Raw genomic sequence first — 16,896 nt, 5'->3', positions numbered from 1 at the left:
TAAATTTGTTTGACTAAAAGCAAAGATATTATATTCTAACAAGATACCCGGCTTAATAGTTTGTAGTCTGGGACATCGACATGTTTGTTTACGGTGCTGCCACTCAGCGAAAAAGTCTTCAAGCTTTAAACTTGCATGCAAGCTTGCAAACGCAAAACTTTTTCATTTGATCGACGATACCGCGTAAACATTAAAAATAAAACGTCACATGACCAACAGGATTTTTGTGTACGTAAACTCAAATTTCTCCTCACATTCTGCCGAATCAAGATTTGAATAAAAAAAATATAAAATTCATCATCACTGAGACTATTTAGATTTAAATTTCTGGAGTTAAATTCAAATTGGTTTAATGGTGGTTTTCGTGAATTCTTAATTTTTCCTATTAATTTACGCTTGAAAGCCCTTTTAGAAGATCTGAACAAAAACAACTGAAATTGTTATGGAATATGAATACAAGCTAACTAAAATGGAATTTATGAATTATTGTACAGATTAAGAACAGCATAGGCATAAAATATCATTTATTTTCTTTTCTTAACATAGGAACTAAGAATCCAGCGCATCTTTCTCTTCCCGGGCAAAAATCTCTCGTGAAGATGCAACTCGATGCTAATTTTTTGCACTTGAACTCCCAACTAGCGTGGCCTGGTTTAGCACAGGTCGGTACAATTTTTTGCGAAGACTTTCAAATGTCAGGGGTCTGCAAACAAATAAGGCGTTCCTACATATGTGCTCGTAAAGAAAACAGGAACAGCAAATAATATGATACAAGCGGACCACGCTGTTCCGGTGGCAGTAAGAAGACAATTTTGTGTGATACATTCAAGAGTTCTGATACATTTATTGTCGCTGAGAGTTTATCCTGAAAGCGAAGATTGAGAATAATTATTAGGTGTTTTTTAAATCATTTTTTCTCACACTATCATCAGTCCTTCCATCTGCATTTCCCTGCAGTTTGGAGCGGTTTTCTTCTACTCGGTTGTGGGCTCAAAAATCGGATCGCTTCTTCGTTTCACCTCACCTCCTTAGAGTCGTCGCCATTTCCAAAGTTAGTTCCTATTTCATCAACTCCGATGTTGGTTTTCGCCAAAATCCTGCCATCGGGACAGAACCTTTTTTTCGAGACACTTGCAGCTGATACCAACGAATAACGAAAAAATTTCCCTCATCGTTTATAAAAAAAAAAAAAAAGCGCATGCTATTTGAATTTTTGAATTTGAGGTTGAAGACTTTTTCGTCGTTTATATTTTGGCGCTAGTGTTTTGTCCCTTAAATATCTGAGAAGCTGATAGCACAGAGAACAGAGTTCGAGCTGGAGCTCAACACGTGTGTTTGAATACCAACCTAAGTTTCAAACCAAATGCGTAAGTGGACTAACATACATAAGATGTCGCTACCGGTACACCTATTTTTGTTTTCATTTTTTCGACACGCTTAGAAATTAATACTCATCGCTTAACTCAAAGAAGGCCAGTGCAATGTATGACAGTAACACAAATTTCGGTGTAATAAATTTTAAAACATCATGATTTAATAAAAAAAATGCAAATCATATTTCAATCACAATTGAACGCTGTCAGATGCCCCATATTGTTCAAACAATTTTGGCGCTGAATTGAAAGTTGAATTCAAAGTGTTAAAGTATGTGTTGAGATTTCAGTTAACACTTCTAGAACAGAAAATGTGAACATAAATGTTATAATTGTAAACTATGACTCGATATTCTGGTTGATGTTACCTGAGATCGATATATGAGGACTTGTAACTCAGGGTTAGTAATCAGTAGAAATGATTTAAGTTATTTATAAACATGAGTTACAAGATACCATCAACCGGAATACCGACCCATAATTAACAATTATTACATTTATGTTCACATTCTCTGTTATAGAAAACTATTTAATGACAGACATACTTTAAAACTTGGAATTCAACTTTCAATTCAGCGCCAATATTGATTGAAGCATATGGGGCATATGCTGGGACATATGACAGCGATTAAAATATGATTGAAATATGATTTGCATTTTTTTTTAAATCAAGATGTTCTTAAAATTTATCACACAAAAAGTTGTGTTACTCTCATACATTGCAATGGCCTCATTTGAGATAAGCTATTTCTAAGCGTGTCGAAAAAATGGAAAAATATGTGTACTGGTAGCGACATCTTATGGATGTTAGTCCACTTACGAATTTGGTTTGAAACTTAGGTGAGTATTCTCACACACGATTTCAACAAATTTTTGTTCGGGGCCCGATGTCTGTTCTCTGTGGTTTGGTTACATTTGTGTTAGTTGAAGCTCGGCGTCTTGTTCCGCGTTTAGTCGGGATCGGTTTTTTGTCTTCATTGCGAGATATGTGGTAAATCCAGACTCACATAGATAAGTTGTGGAAAGCGGCAGAAGAATAAGTTGTGCTTTATCGGAAAAAATTTGAAATTCATTTTTCAGTTGACACTTGACACCAATACTCCTCCAACGACTTTTTGGATACGAATCTTTCCTGAAGCTTTGAATCCGATGTCATATCTATCAAGCATTCATATTCATGCGATGTTGATGATTCTGGTTTCCTTGACATAAAAAAGGCTGTTGAACGCGTTTAAAAGCTTTGATCGTTTTTATAATTTTGTGATATTCTTCGGGGAATTTTGCTGGAAGCTGTTCAACAAATCCTGCGGTAAAACATTGTAATTGTAATTGTAAATGACTTCATTAGACACGTCGGCCTGTTAGTTTAAGTTTACACCAGGGAATACAAAAATAAATTTATCGACGAAAAGTGTAGTGGTTGTCATAATTCTTGGAAATTTTCGGATTATAACTTCGAGGTTATTTCTGATTGTAGGTATGCTTCATAAATTTGGAAAGCTGTCCAGGTTGCGCTTTCTGAGCGATTCTGCCAAGAATTTGCAAAGCCAAATTATTGTAGCTCAAAAACGCTCTTAAACGATCTTAATCCAAACAGGCGAGACAACGTTTTTCTACGAGATCTTCGGTATGAAGTAGTAGCGTGGAAAGGCTACCCATCTCTTCGCACAACGCCTTGAATAACCTTGAATTTTTCGGTCGAGCCCTAATTAAATTTTTACGCTTTCGTTCAAGACTTTCTTCAAAGATGATGATAGTTTCTTCATAGCGAGTGCATGTCGATGAAGGATGTAATGACTACTACCGAAAGTTTTGGTCTTTTCTTTGATCTTGACAACGACTCCAGCATCAATTCGTTCGTAACATAATCATCAATCAGCTTGAAAGTTTCAGCCCCGTCGTGGAAGTTGGCAAAGGTTTGCAAAGGAACAAATCTTCTTCGAAACATTCAGAACCTTGATAGCGAACAAATATCATCAAATTGCTTGTCATACTACCACAGATTCGTCAAGCTGCAAGTCGAATTTTGAAGTTTTCAATCGAGAAACTAAAATGCTTCCAACATCTTCAGCCATGTCACAATATCACCGACAAACCGTATTGTCAGACATGGAAATCGATTTATCAATTCCACTGTTTTATCATCAACGGACGATTTCTTGAACACAAGTTTTAATTAAGTTTTCAGCAATAATATGCGCTTCTCCAGCTTTTCCAATCGGTAACTCACTAAGTGCACTATTTGCATGCTGAGTCCTGCAACACAACGTTGTTCGATCAAAGCAGTGCATTTCAACAATCCATTTTTTGACAACAGAGATTTTGCCACCAGTGAAGCAAAGTAAACAAAATTTATTCGTTCGTACTATATGCCCTGTGAATATTTTTTTCTCATGCTTCGATTAAAATGAAACGATAAAAAAATATCAGAGTATTTCAAAGTTGGTTTAAGATTTTCGTTGCGTACGTCGCGGAGCACTTTCAAAAGCTTCGCGGAGCACCAAGTGCTCCGCGGAGCACGATCTAAAAATCCTTGCAGTAAAGCATGGCTGATCGAAAATGATTGATTTTCGGAACATTGGTTTACCCTCCCTCAAATGGATACTACGATTTAAGTGTGTTTTACAAAGTTTTAGTGTGTAGCCTGCAGCTTTCTTGAATGTAAACATTGTGTCTAGCTGTCATTTAGCGCTCTTGGGCGAAATTTGATTGTTAAACATCACAAAACCGGCAAAAGCTACCGTAATATTGCCGATATTGTCCAGCTTAATAAAGATACGGTTACTAGGATTGTTCAGGTGTACAAACAGCGTGGTTCAATCTCACCAGCTAAGCGATCGGGGCGTCCTTCATAGACTACAGGCCGAATTGACAGAGCTATCGTGAAGAAGGCAGAGCTGGACCGAGGACTATCAGCTCCGAAAATTGCGAAACAGATTGAACGCGAATTTTCCATTCAACTGACATCACAATCCGTGCGAAATCGTCTTCATAAGAAAGGTCTTAAGGGCAGAGTAGCGCTTAAGAAGCCATGGTAGTCCGCAAAAAATATCAAAAAAAGATTGAAGTGGGCCCTGGACCACATTTCATGGACCAGTGATGACTGGAATAAGATGATTTGGTCAGATGAGTCGAAAGTAATGCTATTTGGGTGTGATGGTATCACAAGAAAATGGCGGTTCGGTGAAAGTTTGAGAAAGGAGTGTTTGCGGTCTACAGTCAAGCATGGCGGTGGTGCGTTACTTAACATACATTGATTTTTCAGCCAACTGAGCATAACTTAGATTTTCATTTGTAGGTAGAGTCATGGTGTGGGGATCTATGGCTACATCCGGCGTTGGAGAACTTGAATTCATCGATGGAATCATGACCAAGGAGGTTTATTTGGGTATTTTGAAGCGGAAACTACCAGCGTCTGCACAAAAGCTAAAGTTGGGGCGCAGACCTCAAAGCTGGTTTCGCAACGGTTCAAAGAAAAGCGTATCAAGGTTATGGAGTGGCCAGCACAGTCTCCCGACCTTAATCCGATCGAGCATCTCTGGTCAATTTTGAAAATTAAGGTTCAGAAGCAAAAACCAACAAGCATCTAGCAATTGCGGCAGGTAATCTGAACTGAATGGGACAAAATCACTCCGGAATCAACTGCTAAGCTTGTTGAATCGATGCCACGACGTTGTCAAGCAGTTATTGAAGCCAAAGGAGGTCACACGAAGTACTAAAACTATGTGAGCCAGAGGGGTGGATAAACTTTTTTGCGTTATTTTTTATCTTTTTTTTAACATCATATCTCAAATGCAACAGAATATTTTTTTTATTTGTAACTTGAATTAATTGACTTTGTTTTGACATTAACAATAATAAACAGAACAACATTAACTGTGTTTTAATGTTCCGTAGGGTTTTTTGGAATAAATCTAGTTTTTCGCTGGGGGTGGATAAACTTTTATTGCATACTGTATCTTTCTACCGTGCCATCCTGTACGAAAATGTGTGCAAAGTTATACAATTTACCGCATTTCTTCATGTTTTGCTGTATGGAACAAAAAATGCCGAGAAAATATAGCACCACAGAACATATTCACTCTCTGGAGCCACTACTGGCACTTGAGAAGCTTCATGATCTAATTTCAATATTTGATAATCCTTAACACAATAATCAGAAAACAAGCTGAACTCAAAGTCGAAAGTGTTCTGACAAGATTTCAACCTCGGGGTGAAGTCAATTCGCCAACATTTCAATTTTTTTTTAAATTTAAGTCTTTGAGGGTATTCAAATTTGGATGTAGTGTTTAGGTCCGGAATTGTCCACACGAGAGCAACAAATATGAGTTAATTAACAAATGTGAGACCGCATCCCAAGGGAAAATTTCTTTCGTTCCCATTTCGAGAACCACCAAGGCCCGTGAATTCTATAAGTTTTTTTTTTGTTTTGTATTTGTTTTCTTTTGTTGGTTGATTTTTTTTTGCTTGCTTACTCTTGTTTTGTTTTCTTTTTTGCTGTTTTGTTTGACTACTCTAGTACGACACCTTTCAATAACGAGACAGTAACAGTATGATGGTTGTGATTTGTTCTTGTATGTTTATTTTTGTCAGCTTACTAGCTTTCTCTTCACTCTATCGCGCATTGCTGTTGCTGCTGCATTGAGTGATGTTGTGTATCTCTGAGTGTAGGTATATGTGTGAGATTTTTGAGTGTTTCTTTCCTCCATGTTTATTATGACTCCCGCCATTTTCAAGCTTTCCATGTTAATCATAGGAGGCTTAAAGTGGTTATGGGTGTTCGTGTTTTGTGGGTAGCTTGGATTATTTTCTTTTTGTTGCTTGCGTAAAAGTGTTCCATTCATCATTTATTGTAGGTGTGATTTCTTTCACGTGTGTGTTTGAATTTTCAAAGTGTAAAATGGTTATCGTTTTAGTTATTTATTTTCTTCTTTTGTTGGTTCTTAAAACACATACTAATCAACAAACTAATGGCGCTGCGCTGTTAGTGGTAAGAATAAAACTGATAAACAAAGCTCGAACGGAATTGTTTTTTTTTTTGTTTCGAACAACAATCATTCGTCTACACGGTGTTATCTTCACTTCTCTTACAATTGCGTGTGATTTTATTTAGTTTTGTTTGGGGGAAGAAAAACATTTACCATTATTATCTTTTCCATCTTATGATTAAACATTTTTTTTTAATTTTTTTTTCTTCTTTCTTTTTTCTATACTTATATGTGGCAATGTAAGCATGCTCGCAGCTGCTGTTCTGTTGTTGTTTGCTGCTGCTGCTGTATACTACTAGTACTGATTAGTTAAAATTAAAATCAACAATTTTTGTGTTATTTTAACAATCGTAACGAAAAAAAGCTTTAAAGTGGTCTGGGTCAATTTGTGTAAAACGGGGCATTCTAGTTATGGCAAATAATGTGGTTTTGTTTCTCTTGATTTTTTTTTCTCTGTGTCTAAGTCCACGATCAAAAATTTTGCAAGGCGAGCATTATGCGTTGATATTTTTGATTCCTAATGCGGTACGCAATTTTGCGGCGCATCCGCCCGAAAGGGATGTAAAATGATGGGTTTGCCTTTACTTTTCCTAATGATGATATTTTTTTTTATTTCTCCAAAATTTCGCCATCAGTGCTTCTGTTGCTTGCCTATGTACTGTATTGTTGAAAAATGTTTCAGTTGATTAAGCTCTCGAGTGTTTTTTCATTATTGCTGGATACGTAGAAATCAGAGTCCGTTGTTGTATTTTTTGCTGTCTCATTGTACGTACTATAAATGTTCTTCGTAAGTGTTGAGTAGGTCTCTTTAGTTTGTCAGTCGCTTTAAGCTAAAAAAAAAATCAGTTACCATCTCTGGTTTCCTTTGTTTTGCCAATATAACGTTAAACGAAAATGTCCAGCATTTTCCTCCGCACAAGAATCAAATATTTGTTTCAATCGTAACAGTAGGGGTCGGAATAAATGAGTCACGACGAATTGATGTTTTTTTTTATCTCAAAATGAGGCTAATGAGAGAAAATTAAAAGCGAACTAGGGAAGAAAAGTGTAGGTAATAGTAAAGAGCGCAAGTAACTCAGGACTCGAATTCGGTAAAGATTAGTTTAAGAAAGGTTTTCTCCGATAGATTTCCACAGTTTGGACAGTGTTGTATTTTTTAGTTTCCGTTTCCGATTTTTGTGTATATTGTCGTCTTACCAGGGGTAAAATACTCTTGTGTAAGCTCATATGGTATATATCTCTCAAAAAGTACAAAAAATCATCTACAACTTTGGTTGCGCTAGAAAGACGGTCAGAAATAGTTCTTCACCTGTGGCTGTTGGATGCTTTAGCGAAGAGTTTTTATAGATTGTTTTATTTCAGTGTAGTAGCTAGCTCCGTCTTGAATTTTTCTCCCACCTTGCATGTTTTTCATTCACAGACTTTATTTTAGAGGTTTTTTTTCAGTGTTTTCAAATAAAGATGACTAAACAGAAGTCGGATGTCGAAAAGTTTTTGTTTTAATTTTCCAAACGAAATAACCAATGGATATGACATGAAAAACAACGCAGAAAAGTTTGAACTTTGTAATTGGGTTGATTTGAGTAACTGATGACCATTTTCTGTTGACAGTGTATTCGATTGAGTATACTTTCAGGCGCTATAGCCGAATCGAAAAATTGCAATGATTTTTTTAACGAAAAAAATCGACTTCCAATGCATTTTTGAAAGTTAATCAGTGGGAAATTTTTTGAAATGTTGAAAAGACTAAGATAAATAATACAGGAACAAGCAAGATCTGCTTTACTGAATCAACACAATCAAAGAGTAATTTTAAATCGTATTTCGTGTCTATCGGATTCTGTTAAAACTTTTGAAATATTAAGAAAAAAAATGATCCTAGTTGAATTGAAAAAGAGATTTTGAGATCTTACTATTCCAAGTTGTTCAGTAGTGAAACCGTTTTTTTTGTTTAGTTGTTTCTATTTTAACGTTGCAAGTTTTTGTTGAATTTTCCCTCGTCTCTTCAAACTGGGATTTTGAGCTAAATAAAGGGTTCAGTGAGATTCGCTCCAAAAAACTTGGCGAAACCTTCAACTTAACAAGGACGCTCAATCAACAATGGCTCTCGTTACCTTTTCAGCATTGATGATGATGATCGTGATGAGCAAAGCAAATTTGGTTTGCACTGTTGTTCCTAAGCTTGACTAGTTTTCAATAGCTCTCTCTTTATCTAGTGTTACTTTCGATTTGAATAACTTAATCCTCAGTCCGAATTCCACAATCCTGCTTCTTCCAATTTCATTCGTATTACCATCATAAGCTGGTCATTTCATTCGTGTGACCATCCAAAGTTGGTCAATGATTTACTCTCTCAATCTCTTCATTTCTGACGTTTGATTTAACTTCTTGTTTCTTCCCGTTCTTTTCTAAGATTCTAGTTTTGTGCAGTATTTTTCTCAAAATAAAGTTTCTTTTATACATCTCTTCCTCGTCGTAACTTCTCCGTCTTCATAACTCAGTTTTTTTTTCCCTTTCTCCATTTTTCCACACATTGACAGCTTTTAGGCTGCATCCTTGTTGCATTATCGCATAGTCTTATGAATTTATCAGTTTTCTTTTTGTTTTGTTTTGTTTCGCAGTATGTGTGTTTGTTTGTGTCGCAAACATTTCACCTCATTCTCTGAAGATTTTTTTTGTTTTTTTTTTCAAATCAATCAGAGGGTGAAGTGAAGTTGCCCTTTTCTCTTCTTCAGTTCTTCATCATTTTGTCCTTACGGCTGATTTCTATACTTTGTTAAATATATATATTATATACTCTGCTTAATCTTTCCTTAATCTAAATCTCTGCTGATCATTATTTTATAGGTTTTTTCTCATATATATAATATTTATCTTATAGAATGATATTAATTTACTTTATGTTAAACACTGCTTTAAGGTATCTTAAATCTTTACTGCTGTTGCGCTAGTTAAGTTTTTTTTTTGTTTTGCAATTTCTCTATCGATATTTTGCATTTCAAGTGTTTTAAATAAATAACAGAAATAAGTTAAAAAATTTGTTATTACTTTGTTTTCGGTTTTTTTTAAATGTTTTTTTTGTTTGATTTTTTTTACTATATTTATCGATATTTGCATTTGCTTTATTTGAATACTTTCCGAAAGTGATTTGTTTTGCATCAATTCATATTTTTTGTTGTTGTTTCGAGCTCAAAAGTTTTTCAAACCATCAATTTTTTTTTGTTAATAATCACTTAATTTGGTTGCTGATATTGATGTCACTACTCATCATCATTTAGTGTCTTTTCTTTGCATATACTCCTCAACTTTTTTTTTTCTGATACATCATTTCTTCCGATTACAAAACGGTCAGGATTAAAAAAACGTTATTTTCATTTAGCTTTTGTAATATCTCTTCAACATTTATCTTTCTCTCCGTCTTCGGACATCTCATGCTATTATTAAATTAGTTAAATAGATATACTTTTTTCTTCGTCTTTTAATGGAAAACTATCATTTCACGGCTTGATCTTTTCTGCCTGTGTGTGTTCGTCTTCATCGTTTTCCAGGATCTGTTCTCAAGTTTCCGATGCTTTTGGTTTGCCAGCGATATAATATTGTATTAGTGCAAATATTTTTTTTCAATTTTTATTTATATGTTTTCGTACAATTTCTCCTACAAACCATTTTTTTGTTGCTGTTGCTGATATATAAATGACATTTTCTCGCATTTTTTGTTAAAAATCTGATTCTGATCTGTCGCTACCTTCTCCGATTTTATCCCATTTTTATTTTTCTAAACTACTAGCATAAGACTAATATGAATTACATTTCAAAATCAAAGAAAAAAACTCACGATGGCTGACTAATGTGTGTATTTCCGAAGTTTGCCTAACCTGCGCGATTATTCCGTTTTCCCGTTCCGTTTTCCGTCCATATGTGTGATGTCCTAATCCGTTTGATCCAAGTATCAATTGTTTTTTTTTTTCAGGTGATGGTGATTTTTTGCCGACTTTTGGGGGTGTGATGAAGTTGTCGGATCCACTGAAGATTCAAAGTGTTATTGAGCCGTCGATTTCCCGGGGAAGGCACCGCACCGACCGGAAGTTGTACAACCCCAGTGATCGCAGTTCCGGTTGATCGGAGCGCCAAAACGACGCCGAAGGCCTACGCTGCTGTTGCCGTTGCTGTTTTTGTGATGTTAAATAATTATAAACCCTCGGAGACGCGGAGACGTACCGTTACCGGATCCGGACCGGATTCTTTGCTCCCCTGTAACTGTGTGCCGTCGCAAAAACGTGACTCAATAACCTTTAATTCCAGCTGCTGACTCGTTCCAAAATGGTATCAACCCTGTGAAAGCACGCCAGAACTGCCACTTTTGTCTGGCTCAGCCAGAAACATACTCAAGTGTTGTTGTTGTTGATGATGTTATAATGCTTGTGATGATTTCATTAATTTTTTTTCTTCTGATGTATAAACGTCGTTGGTGAGGTACTTGTGGATTTCGGTTTGGGGAAGGAGGGAGGTGCTATCTTAGGTGGGCCGCTCGCTTATCGGATGTCGCTGATGTTGGTCTTGCTACCGAAGATCTTGACTAGCTGGGACTCGTAATCGCCGATGTTGCGCTTCATGAGGTTCATGCAGGGTCCTAACAGCCGCTCGAAGGCGTCCACGTCGAGGACTGCGATCGGGGAAGAAAATATGGGAAAAAAAACGATCGGTTATTTTTTTTTTGTTTGTAAGTAATGTTTTAAAAGCTTCGAATGCTAGTTTAAAATTTAGAGACATTACTTAAGCCAATCGGTAATCGTTAGTACAACTGCTATATTTCTACTAGTGAAATTGTGCAAACTTACCTTTGGTATGTGTTGTTTGTTTCAAACAAAAGCGAAAAAGAACTCACCTTTAAAAAAAATCCTGTTTAACAACTTTGTTAGACACCGTTCAATTGGTGCCTCTTCAAATAAACAAGTTATCATTCGTCAAACGAGATTTCTCAAAATATCGAAGGAGCTGAGAGTAAAATGATCTAAGGTGCTGAAGTTTCTTGTCAGTGGTGGCTCCAGAGAGTGGCCTGCGCTTAAACGGAGTCTTTACGCCGCTTAATGTCCCAAAACAAAATTATGTTGTGTGAGAGAGTCGAACGAGGCCAGAGCAGTGGAAATCTGCTTTATTAAATCTACCTCTACACACTTTAAGAATAAGATTAAAGCTTAGGTTCCAAGTTTCAATAATAAAAAGCACGAATTTTATCTCGTGTACTACACTCATGCCGTGTACACTCGTCCATGCCTTATAATTCAATCAGTATTACATTGTCCTAAACGGATTTAGACACATTTAACTCGAGAGGTGCTTAAAGGAACACTTTTCCGTATCTTTTTGTTTGAGGAAGAATAACTCGAGAGAGTTAAAGTCCTAGAAAAAGAAAAAAAAGTATCTTTTCGTTAAACATCTGCTACGTCAAAAGTTGAAGTTTCTTTTAAGCGGTGGCTCCAGAGAGTCCCTAACAGCAAACTTTCTGACAGTTGGGCCGCTCAGTAAACTGAGTCGATTTGGAGTCATTTTTGAATTTCTTAAACCTCGAGGTCTAGAAGGCTTCGTTTTGTATGTATGTAGGTTATCCACCATGGGTGCATGGATTCACCGCAGTTCATGGGGTCACATAGAGTTTTCAGACAATGTTGAAGTTCTTTAGCTTCCACTCCCGGCTAGCATGGGGGAGAGACACAAATCACTAAAAAATTCATAACTAACGCCACAAAACAAAACGAGATTAAAATATGTTGCTTATAACAATTTTTTTTCATTTTATTGCATGTCACTTGCACTCTCTTTTCTATCGCATGCTGAAATCTCTTTCTTCCTGTACTCTAATTCATCGCCTTCTTCTGACTCACACCTCCTCTTCTTTCTTCGCTCTACTGCCTCTTCTCCTTTCTCCTCCTTCTATTACAAGCTCTATATAGCATTTACTTGATTTTTCTCGTTATTACTTTTCTTTTAGCGACCACCACCACGTCATCAGATAACCGAACAGTAGTTGAGCACCACTGGCAGCAGGCGATCGAACAATCAACCAAATCTGACAGAAGCACGGCATCATTTCCCGACTCAAAAAGTGGCTCCAACTCACGCAACAGGTGGTTTCGGGCACGAGTAGCTTATCGGCTCCCGACAAAAGACCCCGTATTTGGGGTCTTGGCGCGCTTGAGATTATGCTCTTCAGGCTGCTTTTGTCACTTTCCGACCACCCTATTCTTATTGGGGTTGCACTGGGCGTAATTGTGCTCTGGTATTGATCAAATGTTTAGGTTTCAGCAACCGACAGGACAGGTTGACATTTGAAATGTTCTATATGAGTTCTATATTAAGGTTCCTTTCTGCATGGTTGTCTTGTTCCTTCTTCTTACAGGGTGGCCACTCAATTTCAATTTTTCTTTTCCCGTATTTTTCCCGCATGGCCTCACAAACTTCCCGATTTTCAAAAACAGAAAAATAGTTACAGAAGCTTTATTAATCGGTTTTCTACCTTTAATAAGGAATTCAATTAAAATGTTTAAACTAAACCTTAATATCCGAGCATATTTAAGATTTCAATTTCAAAACTTCTGACCGGTTCTTATCCTGCACATTTTTCCATATCTCGTCAACAAGAAAAACATTTTTTTTCGATCAGTAAGAAAATTTAAAAAAAACCAAACCAAAAAGAGAAAATAGACAATGTTTGTTGGGGTAATTTATGAAAATTTTTGTAAGCAGTGATAATATCAGAGCAAATCAGTAATTGAAGCTCATTTTTTTCTCTAAGGAATATGATAAAAATGTGTCTTATAGTAAAGCTTATTTTCATTAAATGGCATATTAAATGATTGAACACAGCCTCGAAGCAGTAAAAACTTGCCACAAAGAAAGTGATTTTTGAAACTTATGTGCAATCATGTGTTTTGTTTATTTCAAAAACATCGTTGGAACGTATTTTATAAACCTTTCAAAACTCTAGACTTCTCAAGGAAATATTTTTCATGATGTGGATTAAATTAAACAATTTAATCAACCACAATGGCACCAAAATTTTCATTTCTTTGTCCTTGATATTTCACCTAAAAATATTTCTGAGTTTTTAAATATTTACCAGAGGACAAATGATCGGAATTCAACAAAATATTCGTAAAAAATTGTAACTAAAAATTAAAAGATAATCCCCCAAACATGCGAGAATGCTAGGCATTTATTGGACGTTTCTTCATTTAAAGTTTAGGTCTAAACCGTTTCACTATTTACACTAGACTCTTTTTTTAAACGATTGTTTGGTACGTGCAAAAAAAAAAAAAACAAATCATTAAAAAAAATTTCAAAACAACCGGGCAAAATTCATCGCTCATTTCGAGTAAAGTGGCCAACTTGGACTGTAAATAGATCATTTCCAACCCAGTCGACCATTCTGAGGTGATTTGAGTGAAATAGGGAGCTCAAAGATTGTTATTTGGATTGATTTATTTTGGGTTTTAAGCCACGGTTGTTCCGTAACTTCTGCAGAGTCTCTAAGTGGCCATTCCGGCCCATGTTTCTGTCAGAAAGCTACTTCCGAATCAATTTACCACCCAAGAGGTTTGAAGAGGTTTGAAAAAAAAAAGCGGGAATGTCTAGATTCTGTTTTGACAAGTTCTAAAACCGTCTTTTTTCGAGAAAATCGTTTAAAATAAAACCGTGTAAAATAAGATCGTTTAAAAAAAAAGAATTCAGTAAATGTGCTTGATTGTAAATGTAGATGTTTGAAATTTCTGCTAAAACATTCTGTTACTTAAACATTAAAATAGATCCAAGTTAAACGGAGTTGACATATTGAAGACCGCAAAGAAATTGATTCGGAAAAATCTTGTATTTCTAAAACCTATTTCTCGGTAACCAACTGGTCCTGAACTGAAGTCTACAATTTTATCATTTTCGAGTTGCTCGAAGTTTCCAATTTTTTTAGAACATGGGTTGAGTGTTAGTTTCACTTTTTTAGCTATCCTGGCGCATTGAAGGCATTGAAAAATATGAATTGAGCAGCTGAGCCAAAAATTACCGATTTCTTGGAGGAATTCCTGACTTTTTCCCGCATTTTCCCGATGGATTTTAAATCTCGACTTTTTTCCCGCATTTCTCGACTTTTCCGAAATCGAAATTTTTAACTTGGTCGTGGAAGCTCTGAGGTTCCTTGTCAATGGTGGCTCCAGAGACTTAGCTTAGCTTGATTGACTGTTCACATCCACTTTAAATCATTATATTCAAAATACTTTTCAATGCTAAACAAGTTTGTGTTGTGAAATAAATTTCGATTGATTTATTATAATAACTTGTAATTGTGTAAAGCGTAGTTCTACAGTGTCGGACAATAGAATAGGATCACAGCTCAATCCAAAACAGAAAGTGACAAAACTTTGAGAAAAAAATTTCCATTTAAGTGCCTCAAACCATTTACAAATTGTAAATTCCATTCTTCGAAGAAATTAAAATCCTCCGTAGTTAAAACAATTGTCCTTTATTTAAAAATGCGTTTTAAGCATACTTACTGACTAAAATAACGCGACACAAAATAGGACCGCTTCAGAATTCATGGTAAAAAAAAAAAATTACGCATCACTTCTCGCACCCGGTTCGGCATCGACTCCACCAGCTTTTGGCACGTTCTCACCGGGATAGCGTACCACACCGCCTGGATTGTCTCCCACAGCTGCTGCTTGTTTTTTGATTTTTCGATGTACACTAGACTGCCCCAAATTTGTATGGGAAATTCAAAACCTGTGAACTGTTATGCGCTGCAGGCTAAAATTGATCCTAGACCTAGTACAAGATCTCATGCCAAATTTGGGCCAGATCGGATCACGGGAAGGGGTCGCTCAACGAGCCTGAAGTTTGTATGGGATTTTGAGACATTTTGTTCGGGAGAAACATGAAAAACCAGTTTTTCATCAATAACTTTGGTTCCCGTCGGCCGATTTCTTTCAAAAACGGGTTTTCTTAAAGCCTAAATTATGAAAAACATTTCATCCGAAGACTGCATATCGATAAGAGTTAAGACAAAAAAGTTATTAGGCTTCCAAAATGAGCTAACTTTTTTAAGGATGGTATTCATCACTGTAAATGAGTCGGGGCGGTCGAACTTATTGACGCCTCATTAGCAGTGATGAATACCATCCTTAAAAAAGTTAGCTCATTTTGGAAGCCTAATAACTTTTTTGTCTTAACTCAATAACCAAAGTTATTGATGAAAAACTGGTTTTTCATGTTTCTCCCGAACAAAATGTCTCAAAATCCCATACAAACTTCAGGCTCGTTGAGCGACCCCTTCCCGTGATCCGATCTGGCCCAAATTTGGCATGAGATCTTGTACTAGGTCTAGGATCAATTTTAGCCTGCAGCGCATAACTTTTTCAAAAGTCGGGTCATTTGGGGCACTCTAATGTACACCTTACGTTTGACTATTTCCCATAGGTTCTCTATGGGATTGAGATCAGGGGACTGTGCTGACCACTCCATCACGTCTACCTTATTATCCTGGAACCACTTTTTAACCGTTTTAGCGGTATGTTTGGGGTCGTTGTCCTGCTGGAACTGCCACTCTAGGGGCATCTCCCACTCGGCGTGTGGCAGCATTACTTCCCAAAGTATCTGGGCGTAGAGATGCTGGTCCATAATCCGGTCGATCCAGTACAAGGGACCCACCCCGTACCAAGAAAAGCACCCCCACACCATGATGCTACCTCCTCCATGTTTGAATGTTTTATTTGTATACTGAGGCATATACGCGCAGCCGAGTGGGCGATGGACCCAACTCTTTCCGTCCGAGCCGATGAGGTTCACTTTGGTCACATCCGACCACAGCACATTTCTCCACAGTTTCTCCTTTTCCGGACCGACCCAATCGAAGTGGTCCTTCGCATACTTCAGACGCGCCTTCTAGTGCTTCGGCGTCAGTATCGGCACTTTCCGGGGACTTTTTCCTCCTAGTCCCTTCTCCGCCAACCGTCGCTGAACCGTCCGGGAACTCACAGATAAGTTCAGCTCGTCTCTGATCTGCTTGGACGCTTTGAAAGGGTCCTTTTGCGAGGCCCGCTTGATCGCCGAATCGTCCTTCGGCGTCGTTTTGCGGGGGCGGCCGATCAGTTCCCGTTTGCCGGTGTTATGAAGCGCGTTGAAAACGAAAGTTTTGAACCTTCCTAAGTAGTCTCGCGTTGGTTTTTGCCAGCCTTGTACAGATTCCGGATGATCGCTCGCTGGACCTCCGTGCAGTGCTGTGCCCGACCCATCGCTTTTTCGCTGAAAAACAGTAGGAGGAAGGAAATCTTTATTTTTTGTTTGTTTTCATGATTTACATGATTAATTTTATGGGAAATACTTACCAGGACACGAAAATGGACAAACAACACCGAAAACAAAACCTTTTCTTCAAATCTAGAGCGCTGAAAATGCCGGAACAGCCGAACCGATGAGCTGGTCTTATTTTATCACGCGACTTTTTTCACCCTCTGACAGCTTTGTGGTCGAGAAGAACAAACGGGTTGCTT

At 37.1% G+C, this 16,896-nt stretch overlaps 1 protein-coding gene across 1 annotated transcript in view; it reads right to left on the bottom strand.

Moving 5' to 3' along the window:
* Positions 1 to 7,185: 7,185 nt before the first annotated feature.
* LOC129755424 (cAMP-dependent protein kinase type II regulatory subunit) overlaps positions 7,186 to 16,896 on the bottom strand; it is a 304,331-nt gene continuing 294,620 nt past the window's right edge. The window contains exon 10 of the mRNA XM_055751917.1: positions 7,186 to 11,024. Within this exon, the coding sequence (XP_055607892.1) occupies positions 10,894 to 11,024 (131 nt within the window). The 3' untranslated portion in view covers positions 7,186 to 10,893. The remainder of the gene's footprint in view (positions 11,025 to 16,896) is intronic.

This window comes from Uranotaenia lowii, chromosome 3 (genome assembly GCF_029784155.1).
Source record: "Uranotaenia lowii strain MFRU-FL chromosome 3, ASM2978415v1, whole genome shotgun sequence".
Lineage (NCBI taxonomy): Eukaryota > Metazoa > Arthropoda > Insecta > Diptera > Culicidae > Uranotaenia > Uranotaenia lowii.
Note: the sequence above shows the minus strand (reverse complement) of the source record. Positions and strands in the feature narration are given on the sequence as shown.